The following is a 20052-nucleotide window of genomic DNA, read 5'->3' as shown; positions in this document are numbered from 1 at the left end:
ACTCATCTTTTCATAGCTATTTTCTTGTGCGTATATAGATGGTAGATAACTAGATGGGTAAATATGAATTCCCTTATTCTACTAATTATGATATATAAAGTAAGACATGATTCTTATTTTTCCAAATTATTCAGTGATGTTCTCACACATGTACTATAGAATGGATAATCCAGGAAATTTAAAAATTTTATACTTTATCAAATTATTGTGTCATATGTTCTTAAAACAGTTTCTGAAGACATATAAAACAATATAAATGTAAATTGAGTGAGCAGAATGCTGGGTGCTCTCTAAGTCTGTTAGTCTATTAGTCTATTTCTTTTTATTGGCGAATTGAGTCTATTAATGTTAAGAGATAATAAGTAATAGTGATTGTTGTTTCCTGTTATTTTTATTTTTAGAGGTGAAATTATGTTTGTGTGTCTCTTTTTGTTTGGTTACCTTCCAAGGAGATTACTTTCTTGCTTTTTCTAGGGTGTAGCTTCCTTCCTTGTGTTGGAGGTTTCCATCTACTATCCTTTGTAGCACTGAATTTATAAAAAGATATTGTGTAAATTTGGTTTTGTCATGAAATATTTTGGTTTCTCCATCTATGTTAATTGAGACTTTTGCTGGATATAGTAGCCTGGGTTGGCATTTGTGTTCTCTTAAGGTCTGTATGACATCTGTCCAGGATCTTCTGGATTTCATAGTCTCTGGTGAGAAGTCTGATGTTATTCTGATAGGTCTGCCTTTATATGTTACTTGACCTTTTTCCCTTACTGCTTTTAATATTCTCTCTTTGTTTCGTACGTTTGGTGTTTTGACTATTAACTAGTAGGAGGAATTTCTTTTCTGGTCCAATCTATTTGGAGTTCTGTATGCTTCTTGTATGTGTATAGACAGCTCTGTTTTTAGGTTAGGGAAGTTTTCTTCTATAATTTTGTGAAGATACTTACTGGACCTTTAATTTGGGAGTCTTCACCCTCTTCTATACCTATTATCCTTAGGTTTGATTTTCTCATTGTGTTCTGAATTTCCTGGATGTTTTGGGTTAGGAACTTTTTGCATTTTACATTATTTTTGAATGTTGTGTAAGTGTCTTCTATGGTATCTTTTGCCCCTGAGATTCTCTTCTATCTCTTGTATTCTCTTTTTGACTCCTGATCTCTTTCCTAGGTTTTCTGTCTCCAGGGTTGTCTCCCTTTGTGCTTTCTTTATTTCTATTTCCATTTCTCTTTCATTTTCCATGGATGGTTCTGTTCAATTCCTTCACCTGTTTGGTTACATTTTCTAGTAATTTTTAAAGGGTTTTTTGTGTTTCTTTTTTAAGGGCCTCTACTGTTTTACCTATGTTGTCCTGTATTTCTTTAAGGGAATTATTATATCCTTCTTAAAGTCTGCTATCATCAAAATGAGATGTCATTTTACCTCCAAATCTTCCTTTTCCGGTTTGTTTGCATATATAGTATTCGCTTTGGAGGGAGAACTTGGCTCTGGTGATGCCAAGTAGTCATGGTTTCTGTTGCTTAGGTTAATGCGCTTGCCTCTTGCTATCAGGTTTTCTCTGGTGTTAGCTGTCTCTTACAATGGCTTGACCCTCCTGTAGGCCTGTGTTTTATCAGTCCTTTAGACATGTTTTCTTTCAGCTGGATCTGGGAACAGAGTGCTACTCCTCGGGTTTTGCGTCTTGAGTCCTCCAGGCAGGTTTCTTGGAGCAGAAGATTTGGTCTTACCTCTGCTCTCAGGTGTGTAGGTGCTCCTGGTGACTGGCTTTCAGTTCTCCATGCAGGCAGAAACTGAAAGGGTCCTTCCCCTGACTGCTCCTAGGTTTCTGAATCCGGAGGGCACACAGAGCACTAGGCGGGTTCCGTATGAATGTGGGCAGAAGCAGTTGTCTCCTCTGATCTTTCAGGATTGTCCATACTTCTGAGAGTCTAGCTGTCTTTCCCACAGGGTTTGGGTGCAGGGTGCTGTGGGACTAGTTCAGTTCAATTCCTGGCACAGGCAGAAATCAGAAGGTTCCTGCTGCTGACTGTTCCTATGTGCCTTTATTTAGAGAGCACTAGGTATGTTCCTCGTGGGCCAGGAATATGAGCACGAGTGGCAGTCTCCCCTGAGCTCTCTGAATTGTCAGGACTTTTGAGAGTACAGCTCTCTCCTGCGCAGGATTTTGGTACAGAGAACTGTGGGCAATTTAGATATTTTGATAATTCATTTTGCAACTTCTTCTTCTCAACCATTAAGTGGTTGTTCCATAGTCTATGAAAGTTATAACAAAGCATGATAAAATGTACCACTATTCCTATATTCATTTTCAATATTTTTACCTTAACAGAACTTATAAGTCATAGTTCATAGAAAAAATAACCGATCATTATGTAGATAATGTTAATTATGTTAAAAGCCAGAGTAACAATCCTTAATAGAATATTTCTGCTATTTTTCACTTGGAACCATACCAAGTTCATTGAAGGCTTAACTATTCAATTGTGGAAAACATAGCTTATTTTTAAATCTAATGTAAAAAAAAGAAAGCAAAATTGTTTCATTGCACAATAGAAACTGAAAAGAGAAGGAAATTGAGTTCCTAATATATGGGAAGAAGAAATTTCATATTTCCATGATACTGTTTCATAGTCTATAACAATTCTAAAGAACCTGAGGTAGCTAAGCCTCCAAACTCATGAAAAGCCAAGGGGCTGGCATAACTTCCAAGAAATGGTTTTGTGCTTCATGAGCCCCCACTTCTTTTGTTTCAAAAGAATATGTGGGCTTCCTTTCAAGATTTGTAGCAGAGCCTTTAGTCTATCAAAATGGGTCTTACTATCATAATTTTTCTATAAATTGGTAAATATAATCTTACCCACATTCCCAAGACTGCCATTAAACTACAAGTTAAAAATGAAAAGTAGACATATTTTCTTTTTTTCATCCTTGAATTGAGTTTTGTCAAATAGCTAACATACTACTGTTCTTTATCTACCATTATTAGGTTGCACTTTCAAACCTTAACTTAAGGTACTATTTTAGTTAAGAAATTTTTGTATAATATTTTTGTGCACTCCATACTGCTAAGAATATGAATGAGTTTACAAACAAAAAGGTACAGGTAATCATACATTCATACAAAAATGTTCTACACTAGAAAATCCAATGTGAAATATGTTATTTATATACATAAATTAGTTAAATTTAGATTATACAAATAACCTCATGCTTCAGTGTTGTTTGATTTATGTAAAAATGAATATATACAGGACTTAGATACAAAGTCTGATTTGGACCTAATATATTTTTAATTGTCCTTTATTTCAATTAAATATTTCCCCTTTTATTTTTTATTAAACAGAAATCAAATTGTCCTTGCTGTGAAATTTTTAAGTCGCTTTCTCCATCCTGCTGAAGCTACATTATTATTAATTTCAAGACCTAAATGTGGAATAGGAGGCAGCACCGTGGCTTTTGCTCTAAAGGGAGAAATACTAAATTTTAAAGCAATTGTAAGTAAGCTGTACATGTTTTGTAATCTTTCACACCTGTACCCCAGCCCTTGCAGTGTCATACCATGATTGTTCTTGCTTGTTTTGTTTCTGTTCTGTTCTTAGTCATTTAGTTCATCTCTTTACCATAATACCTTGAAAGTTAAGATTTTGTTGTAAGGGCACTGAAAGTTGACAATTGATTCAACAAATATTTGTTTTCTGCTGTAGACACTTAACAACTTTAAATATGTGTTTTAATATTTATTTAGTGTTTGTGGTAGTATGTGAATGCATGCAAACGTGTGGATGCATGCACATCAATGTTGGCACCTTGAAGTGTCAACTTAAGGGTTCTTTGAAAAATCAGCTGTATGGTGTTTTGCTGGGGCAAACACAAGAAGGACTGTTTCATGAAAGTGGACACAAGTGTGAAAGGCTAAGGCAGACTTGTAAAGGAATGTTTCGCTGAAGCAGACAAAGGATAGTGGATGTTCTGTTAAAGCAAGCACATGAAAGTACAAGTAATAAAGGATTCTTAACTCAATGAGTGTATTGTTCCACATTACACTGCATGGTTGAGCTGCATTTGTAGGGACTCCATAGAGGGAAATATACCAAAAAAACTTCTGGTGGTGTACTGCAGTTTCTTGTCACTTCCAAGAACTTGGACTAATTGGAAGAAATTGCTGAAGCAAGAGCTGTGCTGAGGCAAGACACATGCTGAGGCAAGGCATCTGGAAGACATGTGATGTTTGCAGGATCTAAATAGGACTCCACTGAGTGACAGAGCTTTGCTTGCTGGTACAGCTAGCTGTATAACATTTGTGGGTCTCTAGTCTTTGCAGGTCTTTGCTTCCCCAAGAGAGGCATAGCAAAGGACTGGTATTCCTGTTGGTCCCTTCTGCTGACTAGAACCAAGGCTGAAGTCTGGCTGTCTCTGCTAGATCTTGTTACCCCTGTTGCTAAGCCAACTCTACAGAACTGGACTGATGGTGTATCCCTGAGGTGTTTGCTAGTAGATGCAGCTGCTGCCTCATACTAACCTTTAAACTGAACTGGTGATGGGAGTTGGCTCCAAAAACCTTTCTAAACAGGTTCATTTCCCCCTCTCCCTGTATTGTTTCGTTTCTACTACCTCTGGTGGGTGGCAGGCTACAAGGGAGCTTAAAGGATTTAAGAACCATCATTAAAAATAAGGTTTGAAAAATTAAAGTTACAGCACACCCAACCACAGCATGATGGAGGTCAAAGAACAACTTGCAAGAGGCAACTTCCTGCTATGTTCATCTTGAAGGTTAAACACAGGATAAAATGTTTGGCAGCAAATACCTTTACATCCTCAATCATCTGCCTAATTGATTGTTCATCAGTATATATGGAACATTCTATAGAGCTAACCCATTATAAAGTTCATGCTAATTCTACATTTGTTGAGGAATGATGTTCTTGACTAAATTCTACATGCTCATTTCTCAAAACATTAGGCAAAAACAACAACAACAACAAAACATTGGTAGACTTTTATAAATATATTTGATGGCTTTTAGCTAACGTGAAGGAGGTAATTGACTCAGTTTTATTTGAAGGGCAAACCACTGAGAGTTTGACCATTTTCCAGTGAGTTCATGATAATGCAAATTGGTCTTTTAAATGAAATTATTTTGATTTTTGGGTGGGAGGTGGTCACAAGGGTGGCTGGACATTGAAGGACTGAAAAACGTGTGTGGCCCTGTGCAGGATATGAAATTTCACAGACTTTTAATAAATAGATTATGTTCAAAAATATTATTTACTAATATATATGTATTACTTACATAGATATAGATATGTATAGATATAGATATGTATATTAAAGTCAGCAAATTCACCAGGATTCAGTGTATATGATAAAAAACTTTGGAGTGTGTAAGACTACATTATAAAGTATAAAGAATGACTTTAGAAGTATCATTCAAAATGTAAATAAGAAATACTCAAGTTAATAAAAATATATATATATATACATATATATATGAAAAAATTAAAAAAAAAGAAGTATCAAGGAGAAGGTAAATATGGGAAGAGAGCACTGAGATATTTAAAAGGACAGACTTACTTAGTAGGCAGTGATGCCCCAAGCAACAAGTGTTTATTTCTTACTATGATATGATTTGGTCTTCAAGTTTTCTCTTTAATAGTGACATCTCCCAACTCTTTCACATACATTCTCTGAAACAGTGTATTACCTGAAGTTAGTGATATAGTTGATTCTGTCCCATCATTAACCTCAGGACTGCCAAGTAAGCTTGAAAAATGAATGCCTGATGCTGTGTACTTCTGAATACATCTTATTCTCACTTAGGTCAATGGGAATTAAATTACATAGTAATGGAGATGTATTTAAGACAAGAACAAAGCTTTTAACTGGAAAATTTCTCGAATGTTTATATACAGAATTTTTATTTTATATGCTTTTTTTTAATTTTTTTTTATTAACTTGAATATTTCTTATATACATTTCGAGTGTTATTCCCTTTCCCGGTTTCCGGGCAAACATCCCCCTCCCCCCTCCCCTTCCTTATGGGTGTTCCCCTCCCAACCCTCCCCCCATTGTCGCCCTCCCCCCATAGACTAGTTCACTGTGGGTTCAGTCTTAGCAGGACCCAGGGCTTCCCCTTCCACTGGTGCTCTTACTAGGATATTCATTGCTACCTATGGGGTCAGAGTCCAGGGTCAGTCCATGTATAGTCTTTAGGTAGTGGCTTAGTCCCTGGAAGCTCTGGTTGCTTGGCATTGTTGTACTTTTGGGGTCTCGAGCCCCTTCAAGCTCTTCCAGTTCTTTCTCTGATTCCTTCAATAGGGGACCTATTCTCAGTTCAGTGGTTTGCTGCTGGCATTCGCCTCTATATTTGCTGTATTCTGGCTGTGTCTCTCAGGAGCGATCTACATCCGGCTCCTGTCGGTCTGCACTTCTTTGCTTCATCCATCTTGTCTAATTGGGTGGCTGTATATGTATGGGCCACATGTGGGGCAGGCTCTGAATGGGTGTTCCTTCAGTCTCTGTTTTAATCTTTGCCTCTCCCTTCCCTGCCAAGGGTATTCTTTTTCCTCATTTAAAGAAGGAGTGAAGCATTCACATTTTGATCATCCGTCTTGAGTTTCGTTTGTTCTAGGGATCTAGGGTAATTCAAGCATTTGGGCTAATAGCCACTTATCAATGAGTGCATACCATGTATGTCTTTCTGTGATTGGGTTAGCTCACTCAGGATGATATTTTCCAGTTCCAACCATTTGCCTACGAATTTCATAAACTCGTTGTTTTTGATAGCTGAGTAATATTCCATTGTGTAGATGTACCACAATTTCTGTATCCATTCCTCTGTTGAAGGGCATCTGGGTTCTTTCCATTTTCTGGCTATTATAAATAAGGCTGCGATGAACATAGTGGAGCACGTGTCTCTTTTATATGTTGAGGCATCTTTGGGTATATGCCCAAGAGAGGTATAGCTGGATCCTCAGGTAGTTCAATGTCCAATTTTCTGAGGAACCTCCAGACTGATTTCCAGAATGGTTTTACCAGTCTGCAATCCCACCAACAATGGAGGAGTGTTCCTCTTTCTCCACATCCTCGCCAGCATCTGCTGTCACCTGAGTTTTTGATCTTAGCCAATCGCACTGGTGTGAGGTGAAATCTCAGGGTTGTTTTGATTTGCATTTCCCTTATGACTAAAGATGTTGAACATTTCTTTAGGTGTTTCTCAGCCATTCGGCATTCCTCAGCTGTGAATTATTTGTTTAGCTCTGAACCCCATTTTTTAATAGGGTTATTTGTTTCCCTGCGGTCTAACTTCTTGAGTTCTTTGTATATTTTGGATATAAGGCCTCTATCTGTTGTAGGATTGGTAAAGATCTTTTCCCAATCTGTTGGTTGCCGTTTTGTCCTAACCACAGTGTCCTTTGCGTTACAGAAGCTTTGCAGTTTTATGAGATCCCATTTGTCGATTCTTGATCTGAGAGCATAAGCCATTGGTGTTTTGTTCAGGAAATTTTTTCCAGTGCCCATGTGTTCCAGATGCTTCCCTAGTTTTTCTTCTATTAGTTTGAGTGTGTCTGGTTTGATGTGGAGGTCCTTGATCCACTTGGACTTAAGCTTTGTACAGGGTGATAAGCATGGATCGATCTGCATTCTTCTACATGTTGCCCTCCAGTTGAACCAGCACCATTTGCTGAAAATGCTATCTTTTTTCCATTGGATGGTTTTGGCTCCTTTGTCAAAAATCAAGTGACCATAGGTGTGTGGGTTCATTTCTGGGTCTTCAATTCTATTCCATTGGTCTATCTGTCTGTCTCTGTACCAATATCATGCAGTTTTTATCACTATTGCTCTGTAATACTGCTTGAGTTCAGGGATAGTGATTCCCCCTGAAGTCCTTTTATTGTTGAGGATAGCTTTAGCTATCCTGGGTTTTTTGTTATTCCAGATGAATTTGCAAATTGTTCTGTCTAACTCTTTGAAGAATTGGATTGGTATTTTGATGGGGATTGCATTGAATCTGTAGATTGCTTTTGGTAAAATGGCCATTTTTACTATATTAATCCTGCCAATCCATGAGCATGGGAGATCTTTCCATCTTCTGAGGTCTTCTTCAATTTCTTTCCTCAGTGTCTTGAAGTTCTTATTGTACAGATCTTTGACTTGCTTGGTTAAAGTCACACCGAGGTACTTTATATTATTTGGGTCTATTATGAAGGGTGTCGTTTCCCTAATTTCTTTCTCGGCTTGTTTCTCTTTTGTATAGAGGAAGGCAACTGATTTATTTGAGTTAATTTTATACCCAGCCACTTTGCTGAAGTTGTTTATCAGCTTTAGTAGTTCTCTGGTGGAACTTTTGGGATCACTCAAATATACTATCATGTCATCTCCAAATAGTGATATTTTGACCTCTTCTTTTCCGATCTGTATCCCTTTGATCTCCTTTTGTTGTCTGATTGCTCTGGCTAGAACTTCAAGAACTATATTGAATAAGTAGGGAGAGAGTGGGCAGCCTTGTCTAGTCCCTGATTTTGGTGGGATTGCTTCAAGTTTCTCTCCATTTAGTTTAATGTTAGCAACTGGTTTGCTGTATATGGCTTTTACTATGTTTAGGTATGGGCCTTGAATTCCTATTCTTTCCAGGACTTTTATCATGAAGGGGTGTTGAATTTTGTCAAATGCTTTCTCAGCATCTAATGAAATGATCATGTGGTTCTGTTCTTTCAGTTTGTTTATATAATGGATCACGTTGATGGTTTTCTGTATATTAAACCATCCCTGCATGCCTGGGATGAAGCCTACTTGATCATGGTGGATGAATGTTTTGATGTGCTCTTGAATTCAGTTTGGCAGAATTTTATTGAGTATTTTTGCATCGATATTCATAAGGGAAATTGGTCTGAAGTTCTCTTTCTTTGTTGTGTCTTTGTGTGGTTTAGGTATAAGAGTAATTGTGGCTTCATAGAAGGAATTCGGTAGGGCTCCATCTGTTTCAATTTTGTGGAATAGTTTGGATAATATTGGTATGAGGTCTTCTATGAAGGTTTGATAGAATTCTGCACTAAACCCGTCTGGACCTGGGCTCTTTTTGGTTGGGAGACCTTTAATGACTGCTTCTATTTCCTTAGGAGTTATGGGGTTGTTTAACTGGTTTATCTGTTCCTGATTTAACTTCGATAACTGGTATCTGTCTAGGAAATTGTCCATTTCCTGAAGATTTTCAAATTTTGTTGAATATAGATTTTTATAGTAAGATCTGGTGATTTTTTTGAATTTCCTCTGAATCTGTAGTTATGTCTCCCTTTTCATTTCTGATTTTGTTAATTTGGACACACTCTCTGTGTCCTCTCGTTAGTCTGGCTAAGGGTTTATCTATCTTGTTGATTTTCTCAAAGAACCAACTTTTGGTTCTGTTGATTCTTTCTATGGTCCTTTTTGTTTCTACTTGGTTGATTTCAGCTCTGAGTTTGATTATTTTCTGCCTTCTACTCCTCCTGGGTGTATTTGCTTCTTTTTGTTCTAGAGCTTTTAGGTGTGCTGTCAAGCTGCTGACATATGCTCTTTCCTGTTTCTTTCTGCAGGCACTCAGCGCTATGAGTGTTCCTCTTAGCACAGCTTTCATTGTGTCCCATAAGTTTGAGTATGTTGTATCTTCATTTTCATTAAATTCTAAAAAGTTTTTAATTTCTTTTTTTATTTCTTCCTTGACCAGGTTATCATTGAGTAGAGCATTGTTCAATTTCCACGTATATGTGGGCATTCTTCCCTTATTGTTTTTGAAGACCAGTTTTAGGCCGTAGTGGTCCGATAGCACGCATGGGATTATTTCTATCTTTCTGTACCTGTTGAGGCCCGTTTTTTGACCAATTATATGGTCAATTTTGGAGAAAGTACCATGAGGAGCTGAGAAGAAGGTATATCCTTTTGCTTTAGGATAGAATGTTCTATAAATATCCGTTAAGTCCCTTTGGCTCATGACTTCTCTTAGTCCGTCGACATCACTGTTTAATTTCTGTTTCCATGATCTGTCCATTGATGAGAGTGGGGTGTTGAAATCTCCCACTATTATTGTGTGAGGTGCAATGTGTGTTTTGAGCTTTAGTAAGGTTTCTTTTACGTATGTAGGTGCCCTTGTATTTGGGGCATAGATATTTAGGATTGAGAGTTCATCTTGGTGGATTTTTCCTTTGATGAATATGAAGTGTCCTTCCTTATCTTTTTTAATGACTTTTAGTTGGAAATTGATTTTATTTGATATTAGAATGGCTACTCCAGCTTGCTTCTTCTGACCATTTGCTTGGAAAGTTGTTTTCCAGCCTTTCACTCTGAGGTAGTTTCTGTCTTTGTCTCTGAGGTGTGTTTCCTGTAGGCAGCAGAATGCAGGGTCCTCGTTGCGTATCCAGTTTGTTAATCTATGTCTTTTTATTGGGGAGTTGAGGCCATTGATATTGAGAGATATTAAGGAATAGTGATTATTGTTTCCCGTTATATTCATATTTGGATGTGAGGTTATGTTTGTGTGCTTTCATTCTCTTTGTTTTGTTGCCAAGACGATTAGTTTCTTGCTTCTTCTAGGTTATAGCTTGCCTCCTTATGTTGGGCTTTACCATTTATTATCCTTTGTAGTGCTGGATTTGTAGAAAGATATAGTGTAAATTTGGTTTTGTCATGGAATATCTTGGTTTCTCCATCAATGTTAATTGAGAGTTTTGCTGGATACAGTAACCTGGGCTGGCATTTGTGTTCTCTTAGGGTCTGTATGACATCAGTCCAGGATCTTCTGGCCTTCATAGTTTCTGGCGAGAAGTCTGGTGTGATTCTGATAGGTCTCCCTCTATATGATACTTGACCTTTTTCCCTTACTGCTTTTAATATTCTTTCTTTATTTTGTGCGTTTGGTGTTTTGACAATTATGTGACGGGAGGTGTTTCTTTTCTGGTCCAATCTATTTGGAGTTCTGTAGGCTTCTTGTATGTCTATGGGTATCTCTTTTTATAGGTTAGGGAAGTTTTCTTCTATGATTTTGTTGATGATATTTACTGGTCCTTTGAGCTGGGAGTCTTCACTCCCTTCTATACCTATTATCCTTAGGTTTGATCTTCTCATTGAGTCCTGGATTTCCTGTATATTTTGGACCAGTAGCTTTTTCCGCTTTACATTATCTTTGACAGTTGAGTCAATAACTTCTATGGAATCTTCTGCTCCTGAGATTCTCTCTTCCATCTCTTGTATTCTGTTGGTGAAGCTTGTATCTACAGCTCCTTGTCTCTTCTTTTGGTTTTCTATATCCAGGGTTGTTTCCATGTGTTCTTTCTTGATTGCTTCTATTTCCATTTTTAATTCCTTCAACTGTTTGATTGTGTTTTCCTGGAATTCTTTCAGGGATTTTTGCGATTCCTTTCTGTAGGCTTCTACTTGTTTATTAACGTTTTCCTGTGTTTCCCTAAGTGTGTTCATGTCTTTCTTGAAGTCCTCCAGCATCATGATCAAATATGATTTTGAAACTAGATCTTGCTTTTCTGGTGTGTTTGGATATTCCATGTTTGTTTTGGTGGGAGAATTGGGCTCCGATGATGGCATGTAGTCTTGGTTTCTGTTGCTTGGGTTCCTGCGCTTGCCTCTTGCCATCAGATTATCGCTAGTGTTACTTTGTTCTGCTATTTCTGACAGTGGCTAGACTGTCCTATAAGCCTGTGTGTCAGGAGTGCTGTAGACCTGTTTGCCTCTCTTTCAGTCAGTTATGGGGACAGTGTGCTCTGCTTTCGGGCGTGTAGTTTTTCCTCTCTACAGGTCTTCAGCTGTTCCTGTGGGCCTGTGTCTTGAGTTCACCAGGCAGCTTTCTTGCAGCAGAAAATTTGGTCTTACCTGTGGTCCCGAGGCTCAGGTTCGCTCGTGGGGTGCTGCCCAGGGGCTCTCTGCAGCGGCAGCAACCAGGAAGACCTGTGCCGCCCCTTCCGGGAGCTTCAGTGCACCAGGGTTCCAGATGGTCTTTGGCTTTTTCCTCTGGCGTCCGAGATGTGTGTGCAGGGAGCAGTCTCTTCTGGTTTCCCAGGCTTGTCTGCCTCTCTGAAGGTTTAGCTCTCCCTCCCACGGGATTTGGGTGCAGAGAACTGTTTATCTGGTCTGTTTCTTTCAGGTTCCGGTGGTTTCTCAGGCAGGTGTCCTGCCGCTCCTGGGCCCTCCCCCACGGGAGCCCAGAGGCCTTATACAGTTTCCTCTTGGGCCAGGGATGTGGGCAGGGGTGAGCAGTGTTGGTGGTCTCTTCCGCTCTGCAGCCTCAGGAGTGCCCTTATATGTTTTTATAATAAGCTTGTCATTATAACCATCATAGTATGACATACACATATGTATATATACACAGAAATATAGAAATATATACGTCTTAGTGATAGATAAAAGTATATAATATATACTTTATTATTTAGTGATATAGATTATATCTGATTATTCATGGAATCATCTTTTTATTCATTAATTCAGTTTGAAGGAGATTAATTTAAGCGACAATCAAAACATTTTAATTATTAGAATATTACTGTAGATAAGATATTTTGCATTCTATTTAAATTTTAATCATAAAATATCTGTAAAACAATTAAGTTTATTAATTATTAAAACAATTAAATGGACAATAGGTTTTTTATGTTTTACCTCATAACTCAAGATATTCCAGGTTTTGACATTATTATATATTGTGAATTTTCTCTTTTTTTATTTCAGGATGTGCTAAAATGTAAATCTCCATGTTATCAATGGAAAGAAGTCATTGTGAATGTGAAAAACCCCTTTCCAAGTGGTGGGGATTTTCGGTAAGTTACTGTTTTAATGTTAATTTACTGCAGTTCATTATCTATATTTAAAAAATATAAGTAGGAGCTGGAGACATGGTTGAACAGTTTAGAGCACTTTCTTTTCTCCTCAAGGTCCTGAGTTCAATTCCCAGCAACCACATGGCAGCTCACAAGCATGTATAATGGGATCTGATGTCCTCTTCTGGCACACAGGTGTACATGCAGATAGAGCACACATACATAAAATAAATTATAAACAAAGACAAATAAGTAAATGTCTTTCCCTCTTCAACATGATTCTTCTGAGGAGAAAGTACATATGCTAAGATTCCTATGAACTTAAAGGAATTAGTAAATAATATACATTAAATTTAGAAATCAAACTCATGCAATATTTGCATTGAGATAGAAATATAAAATGTTAGATTTTTTACATAACATTTGGCAATTTGAAATATTTTGAATTACTGTATGTTCAAGTCTTTAGAGATTTATTATTGAAAATAACACTCCTAATTGATTAAACAAAACTTGTTTTATTGAAATAGTTATTGGTATATTTATGATTTCTGTATTTATGTAAATTCAAATTTACTCTCAAGTCCTTCAGCAAATTTTTCATAGTGTATAACTATAGAATTTCTTGCCAGTTCCCTTTTTAATATTTATTGGTGTTCTCAATTTGATACTTCATTGACCTCTGTCTTTTTTTAATACATTTATATAGTTCTTTTAAAGTCAGTGTAACAACTAGTTTGAATTTGTTTCCTGTTAAATGTGATATCTGGGTCATGGACAGTTTCAGTCACTATTTCCTTCTCTCTCTCTCTCTCTCTCTCTCTCTCTCTCTCTCTCTCTCTCTCTCCACATTTCATAGATTTTTCTTTTTTATTTACTGGCTGTACAATTTTTATATAATATATTTTATTATTTACTTTCTTCTCTCCTAACGCCTCCTAAATCCTCCCTCCAAACCCAAATTTTTATTTTCCTCACCCTCAAAAACCAAACATGCAGATTTGAATAAACAATAATAACAAGAAAACTCCCAATCCCAGCAAACAAACAATATAAAAAGTGCCCATGACTTAGAGATATTTTGCCCAACTCTTTGTGATCATGAGACTACTACTGAAATATGGTCTACATACCAAATGTCTCCCATTGGAGGAAACTGATTTTCAGTTCCAAATATCTGGGTTAGAGATTGCACATTATGTCCAATTCTCCTTCATCTCTTTGTCATGCTTTTGTGTAGCTTGAACTTATGTAGGCATTATTGTTATAGTCTCTGGGAGTTTATGTGTGTATCATCCGTGTGCAAGACACTTTCTTTGGAGTCATACACCACCTCTGGCTCTTGCAGTTTTTCTGTTTCTTCTTCCTCATAGATCCCCAAGACTTGAAAAAGACATCCTCCTTCCAAGGTTTAAGTGTTTCAGAGTCTCTTACTCTACACATTATCTAGTTGTGGGCCTCTGTTAATTCCCACATACTGCAACAAATAGCTTCTTTGGTAAAGGTTGAACAATGTCCTGATGTATGGGTATAATAATGTGTTATTAGGAATAATTTTATTGCTATGTTCATTTTATTGGAATAATTTTGCCAAACAATAGTAATAGTAGATTTCATTTGTTTGTTTCCTTGACCTATATCTTATCTAGTCTCAGATTCTTGACTACTTTATCGGTCTCAGGTATGGCTTCCATCTTATGCAATGAGTTTTAAATCCAAACAAAAGGTGGTTGATTACTGCCATAATATTTGTGTTACTATTGTACCCATGTCCTATAGGGAGATCACTCTGTTAGGTTGCAGGGTTTGTTGCAGGGTGATACTGATGTGTAATTTTCTCCTTGAGTAGCATGCACAGTACCTCCCAGGAACATAAACACTAGTTAATAGAGGTGAAACTTGATTCTTTGATGTCATAAGTATTGGATATCTTTACAAATATAACCTTGCTGTCAGGTTGTGAAGAGTAACAGTAACGTTGGCAAATGACTGTAATGTTGGGAAGAGGGATCTATGACACATAGCCAATGACTTCAAAAGATGTATATGTTACATAGTTTGTATGAAGGATTCTGGACATATTTGATTATGCATTTTCCTTATTCTTAGTATTGATTCTCTCTCCCCGAGGCTTGCATCTTTATATTTTAATTAAAAACAAAACATGAACTTGATTAGTTTGTCTGCATATATAACTTTGCCTACTCCCTGCAGAAACAAAGCAGCAAAATAGACATCAAATCCCTAGGAACTGTAGTAATAGAATGTTGTCAGCTATCATGCGTATACTAGGAATTGAATCTCTCAAAGAACAGGCGTTAGTTCCAACTACTGAGCCATTTTCCTACTTACAATCATATAACCCTCAGGTTAACAAATTGCCTATACTTATTAAAATGGAATTATGTCATTTTAAAAGATGTTTGAAGCTATCTTTTCTTAACTTGTGATTCTATCCAGAATTAAAATATCTTATCCCTAACTCACAAGCTACTCATAAGGATATGAATTTGAATTTCCTCTTTGAGGAAATTACACATTTTAATTGGAGTCTTTGGTGGTGAGGGGAATAATACTGTCAGGATAGCTGTACTTCTAATTTTGTTCGATATTACTTTGCTTTGACTTAATAAATTTGTATTTTCTAAATGTAAAGTCAATTGAACCTTCTCATTCATCCATCTTCATCACTGCTAAGTAATTTGATTCTCTATTTTCTTTTGCTAAGTTAGGAAGTATGGTGGTTTGAATAGAAGTGGCCCCCATGGCCCACATGTTATTGGAGGTGTGGCCTTGTAGGACTATTGTGATAGGTGGAAATGTATCACTAGGTGTTGGCTTTGTGGTCTCAAATACTCAAAGTAAGGGCAAGTGTCTTATTTTCTTCCTGCTGGCTGCTGATACACAAGTATCTTAGCACCTTCTACAACACCATTATGACAATGAACTAAACCTCTTACCTATAAACCAGCCCCAATTAAGTGCTTTTCTTGCAGGAGTAGCAGTGGTCATGGTGTCTCATGGCAATAGAAACCAAAAATTGGATAGGGAGGAAAAGTGAGATTTTTTTCTTGGGTGTTTGGATTTTTATTGTTTTGATACCACAGACTATAATGTTCTTAAGATCATTTTCAAAGATGTTAAATAGTTGAATTTTATAGTTTCCTCATATTTATCTAGAGCACAGGTCAAAGGGTTATCTGGGAGCTGAAAAATATTATGTTGCAATACTGTTTGCTTCAAACTTTTTTTTCTCCATCTTTATTAATTGGGTATTTCTTATTTACATTTCACTTGTTATTCCCTTTCTCTGTTTCCAGGCCAACATCACCCTAACCCCTCACCCTGCCCTTCTATATGGGTGTTCCCCACCCCATCCTCCCCACATTACTGCCCTCCCCCCAACAATCCTGCTCACTGGGGGTTCAGTCTTGGCAGGACCAAGGGCTTCCCCTTCCACTGGTGCCCTTACTAGACTATTCATTGCTACCTATAAGGTTGGAGCCCAGGGTCAGTCCACATACAGTCTTTGGTAGTGGCTTAGTCCCTGGAAGCTCTGGTTGGTTGGCAATGTTGTTCATATGGGGTCTCAAGCCCCTTCAAATTCTTTCAGTCCTTTCTAAGATTCCTTCAATGGGGGTCCCCTTCTCAGTTCCATGGTTTGCTGCTGGCATTCACCTATGTATTTGCAATATTCTGGCTGTGTCTCTCAGGAGAGATCTACATCTGGTTCCTGTCATTATGTACTTCTTAGATTCATCCATCTTATCTAGTGTGGTGGCTGTATATGTGTGGGCCACATGTGGGGCAGGCTCTAAATGGGTATTCCTTCAGTCTCTGTTCTAAATTTTACCTCCCTATTCTCTCCCAAGGGTATTCTTGTTCCTCTTTTAAAGAAGGAGTAAAGCATTCGCATTTTGGTCATCCTTCTTGAGTTCCATCTGTTCTGTGTATCTAGGGTAATTCGAGCATTTGGGCTAATGGCCACTTATCAATGAATGCATAACATGTGTGTTTTTCTGTGATTGGGTTAACTCACTCAGGATGATATTTTCCAATTGCATCCATTTCCCTATGAATTTCACAAAGTCATTGTTTTTGATAGCTGAGTAATATTCCACTGTGTAATGTACCACATTTTCTGTGTCCATTCCTCTGTTGAAGGGCATCTGGGTTCTTTCCAGCTTCTGGGTATTATCAATAAGGCTGCTATGAATATAGTGGAGCATGTGTATTTGTTATATGTTGTTGCACCTTTTGGGTATATGCTCAAGAGAAGTATTGCTTGGTCCTCAGGTAGTTCACTGTCTAATTTTCTGAGGAACCTCCAGACTGATTTCCAGAATGGTTGTACCTGTCTGAAATCCCACCAACAATGGAGAGTGTTCCTCTTTCTCCACATCCTTGCCAGCATCTGCTATAGCCAGAGATTTTCATCTTAGCCATTCTGACTGGTGTGAGGTAGAATCACAGGGTTGTTTTGATTTACATTTCCCTTATGACTAAAGATGTTGAACATTTCTCTAGGTGCTTCTCAGCCCTTCAGCATTCTTCAGCTGTGAATTCTTTGTTTAGCTCTGAACCCCATTTTTAATAGGGTTATTTGTCTCCCTGCAGCCTAACTTCATGAGTTCTTTCTATATTTTGGATATAAGCCCTCTATCAGTTGTAGGATTGGTAAAGATCTTTTCCCAATTTGTTGGTTGCTGTTTTGTCTTAACAACAGTGTCCTTTGCCTTACAGAAGCTTTGCAGTTTTATGAGATCCCATTTGTCCATTCTTGATCTTAGAGCATAAGCCATTGGTGGTTTGTTCAGGAAGTTTTCTCCAGTGCCCATGTGTTCAAAATTCTTCCCCACTTTTTCTTCTATTAGTGTGAGTGTATCTGGTTTGATGTGGAGGTTCTTCATCCACTTTGACTTAAGCTTAGTACAGGGTGATAAGAATGGATCGATCTGTATTCTTCTCCATTCTTACCTCCAGTTGAAAAAGCACCATTTCCTGAAAATGCTATCTTTTTTCCATTGTATGGTTTTGGCTCCTTTTTCAAAAATCAAGTGACCACAGGTGTGTGGGTTCATTTCTGGGTCTTTAATTCTATTCCACCTGTCTGTCTTCCCATCCCTGTAAAAATATCATACACTTTTTATCACTATTGCTTTGTCATACTACTTCAGTTCAGGGATAGTGATTCTCCCGGAAATCCTTTTATTGTTGAGGAGAGTTTTAGCTATCCTGGGTTTTTTGTTATTCCAGATGATTTTGCAAATTGTTTTGTCTAACTCTATGAAGAATTGGACTGGAATTTTGATGGGGATTGCATTGAATCTCTAGATTGCTTTTGGCAAAATGGCCATTTTTACTTTGATAATCCTGCCAATCCATGAGCATGGGAGATTTTTCTATCTTCTGAGATCTTCTTCAATTTCTGTCTTGAGAGGCTTGATATTCTTATCACTTGCTCGGTTAAAGTCACACTGAGGTATTTTATATTATTTGGGACTATTATGAAGGGTGTCATTTCCCTAATTTCTTTCTCAGCTTGTTTCTCTTTTGTGTAGAGGAAGGCTACTGATTTATTTGAGTTAATTTTATACCCAGCCACTTTGCTGAAGATGTTTATCAGGTGTAATAGTTCTCTGGTAGAACTTTTGGGATCACTTAAATATACTATCATGTCATCTGCAAATAGTGATATTTTGACTTCTTCCTTTCCAATCTGTATCCCTTTGATCTCATTTTGTTGTCTGATTGCTCTGGCTAGGACTTCGAGAAATATATTGAATGAGTAGAGAGAGAGTGGCCAGCCTTGTCTAGTCCCTGATTTCAGTGGGATTGCTTCAAGTTTCTCTCCATTTAGTTTTATGTTAGCTAGTGGTTTGCTGTATATGGCTTTTACCATGTTTAGGTATGGGCCTTGAATTCCTGTTCCTTCCAGGGCTTTTATAATGAAGGGGTGTTGAATTTTGTCAAATTTTTTCTCAGCATCTAATGAAATGATCATGTGGTTTTCTTCTTTCAGTTTGTTTATATAGTGGATTACGTTGATAGTTTTCCATATATTAAACCATCCCTACATACCTAGAATGATCATGATGGATGATTGTTTTGATGTGCTCTTGGATTCAATTTGCAAGAATTTTATTGAGTATTTTTCCTTTGGTATTCATAAGGGAAATTGGTCTAAAGTTCTCGATTTTTGTAGGGTCTTTGTGCAGTTTATGTATAAGTGTAATTGTGGATTCACATAAGAAATTCGGTAGCGCTCCATCTGGTTCAATTTTGTGGAAGAGTTTGGATAGTATTGATATGAGGTCTTCTATGAAGATCTCATAGAATTCTGCACTGAACGCATCTGGACCTGGGCCCATTTTGTTTGGGATTGTTTTGATGACTACTTCTATTTCTTTAGGAGTTTGAACGTTGTTTAAATGATTTATCTGTTCCTGATTTAACTTTGGTACCTAGTATCTATTTAGGAAAATGTCCATTTCCTCCAGATTTCCAAGTTTTGTTGAGTATAGGCTTTTGTAGTAGAATCTGATGATTTTTTGAATTTCCTCTGGCTCTGTTGTCATGTCTCCCTTTTCATTTCTGAATTTGTTAATTTGGATACACTCTCTGTGTCCTCTCGTTAGTCTGGCTAAGGGTTTATCTATCTTGTTGATTTTCTCAAAGAACCAGCTTTTGGTTCTGTTGATTTTTTGTATGGCCCTTTTTGTTTCTACTTGGTTGATTTCAGCTTTGAGTTTGATTATTTCCTGTCTTCTACTCCTCCTGGGTATATTTCCTTCTTTATGTTCTAGAGATTTTAGGCATGCAGTCAAGCTACTGATAAATGCTCTCCCCTGTTTCTTTCTGGAGGCACTCAGAGCTATGAGTTTTCGTCTTAGCACAGCTTTCATTGTGTTCCATAAGTTTGGGTATTTTGCACCTTCATTTTCATTAAATTCTAAGACATCTTTAATGCCTTTCTTTATTTCTCCCTTGACCAGGTTGTCACTGAGTAGAGCATTGTCAAACTCCCATCTATATGTGGGCATTGTTTCCTTATTGTTATTGAAGACCAGCTTTAGCCCGTGGTAGTCTGTTAGGATTCATGGGATTTTTTCTGTCTTTCTGTACCTGTTGAGGCCTGTTTTATGACTGATTATATGGTCAACTTTGGAGTGGTGAGAAGAAGGTATATCCTTTTGTATTAGGATAGAATGTTCTATAAATATATGTTAAGTCCATTTGGTTCATGACTTCTTTTAGTCTGTCTATG

The 20052-nt window shown here is 37.4% G+C and overlaps 1 protein-coding gene across 1 annotated transcript in view; it reads left to right on the top strand.

Annotated features, from left to right (window-relative positions):
- Positions 1-20052, top strand: part of Cfap47 (cilia and flagella associated protein 47) — a 344640-nt gene that overhangs the window by 191491 nt on the left and 133097 nt on the right. The window contains exons 38-39 of the mRNA XM_087600976.1: positions 3332-3482; positions 12697-12785. Coding sequence (XP_087457102.1) covers positions 3332-3482; positions 12697-12785 — 240 coding nt within the window. The remainder of the gene's footprint in view (positions 1-3331; positions 3483-12696; positions 12786-20052) is intronic.

This window comes from Rattus norvegicus, chromosome X (genome assembly GCF_021556685.1).
Source record: "Rattus norvegicus strain SHRSP/BbbUtx chromosome X, alternate assembly SHRSP_T2T, whole genome shotgun sequence".
Classification (NCBI taxonomy): Eukaryota; Metazoa; Chordata; class Mammalia; order Rodentia; family Muridae; genus Rattus; species Rattus norvegicus.
This window is presented reverse-complemented; position numbering and strand designations above follow the sequence as displayed.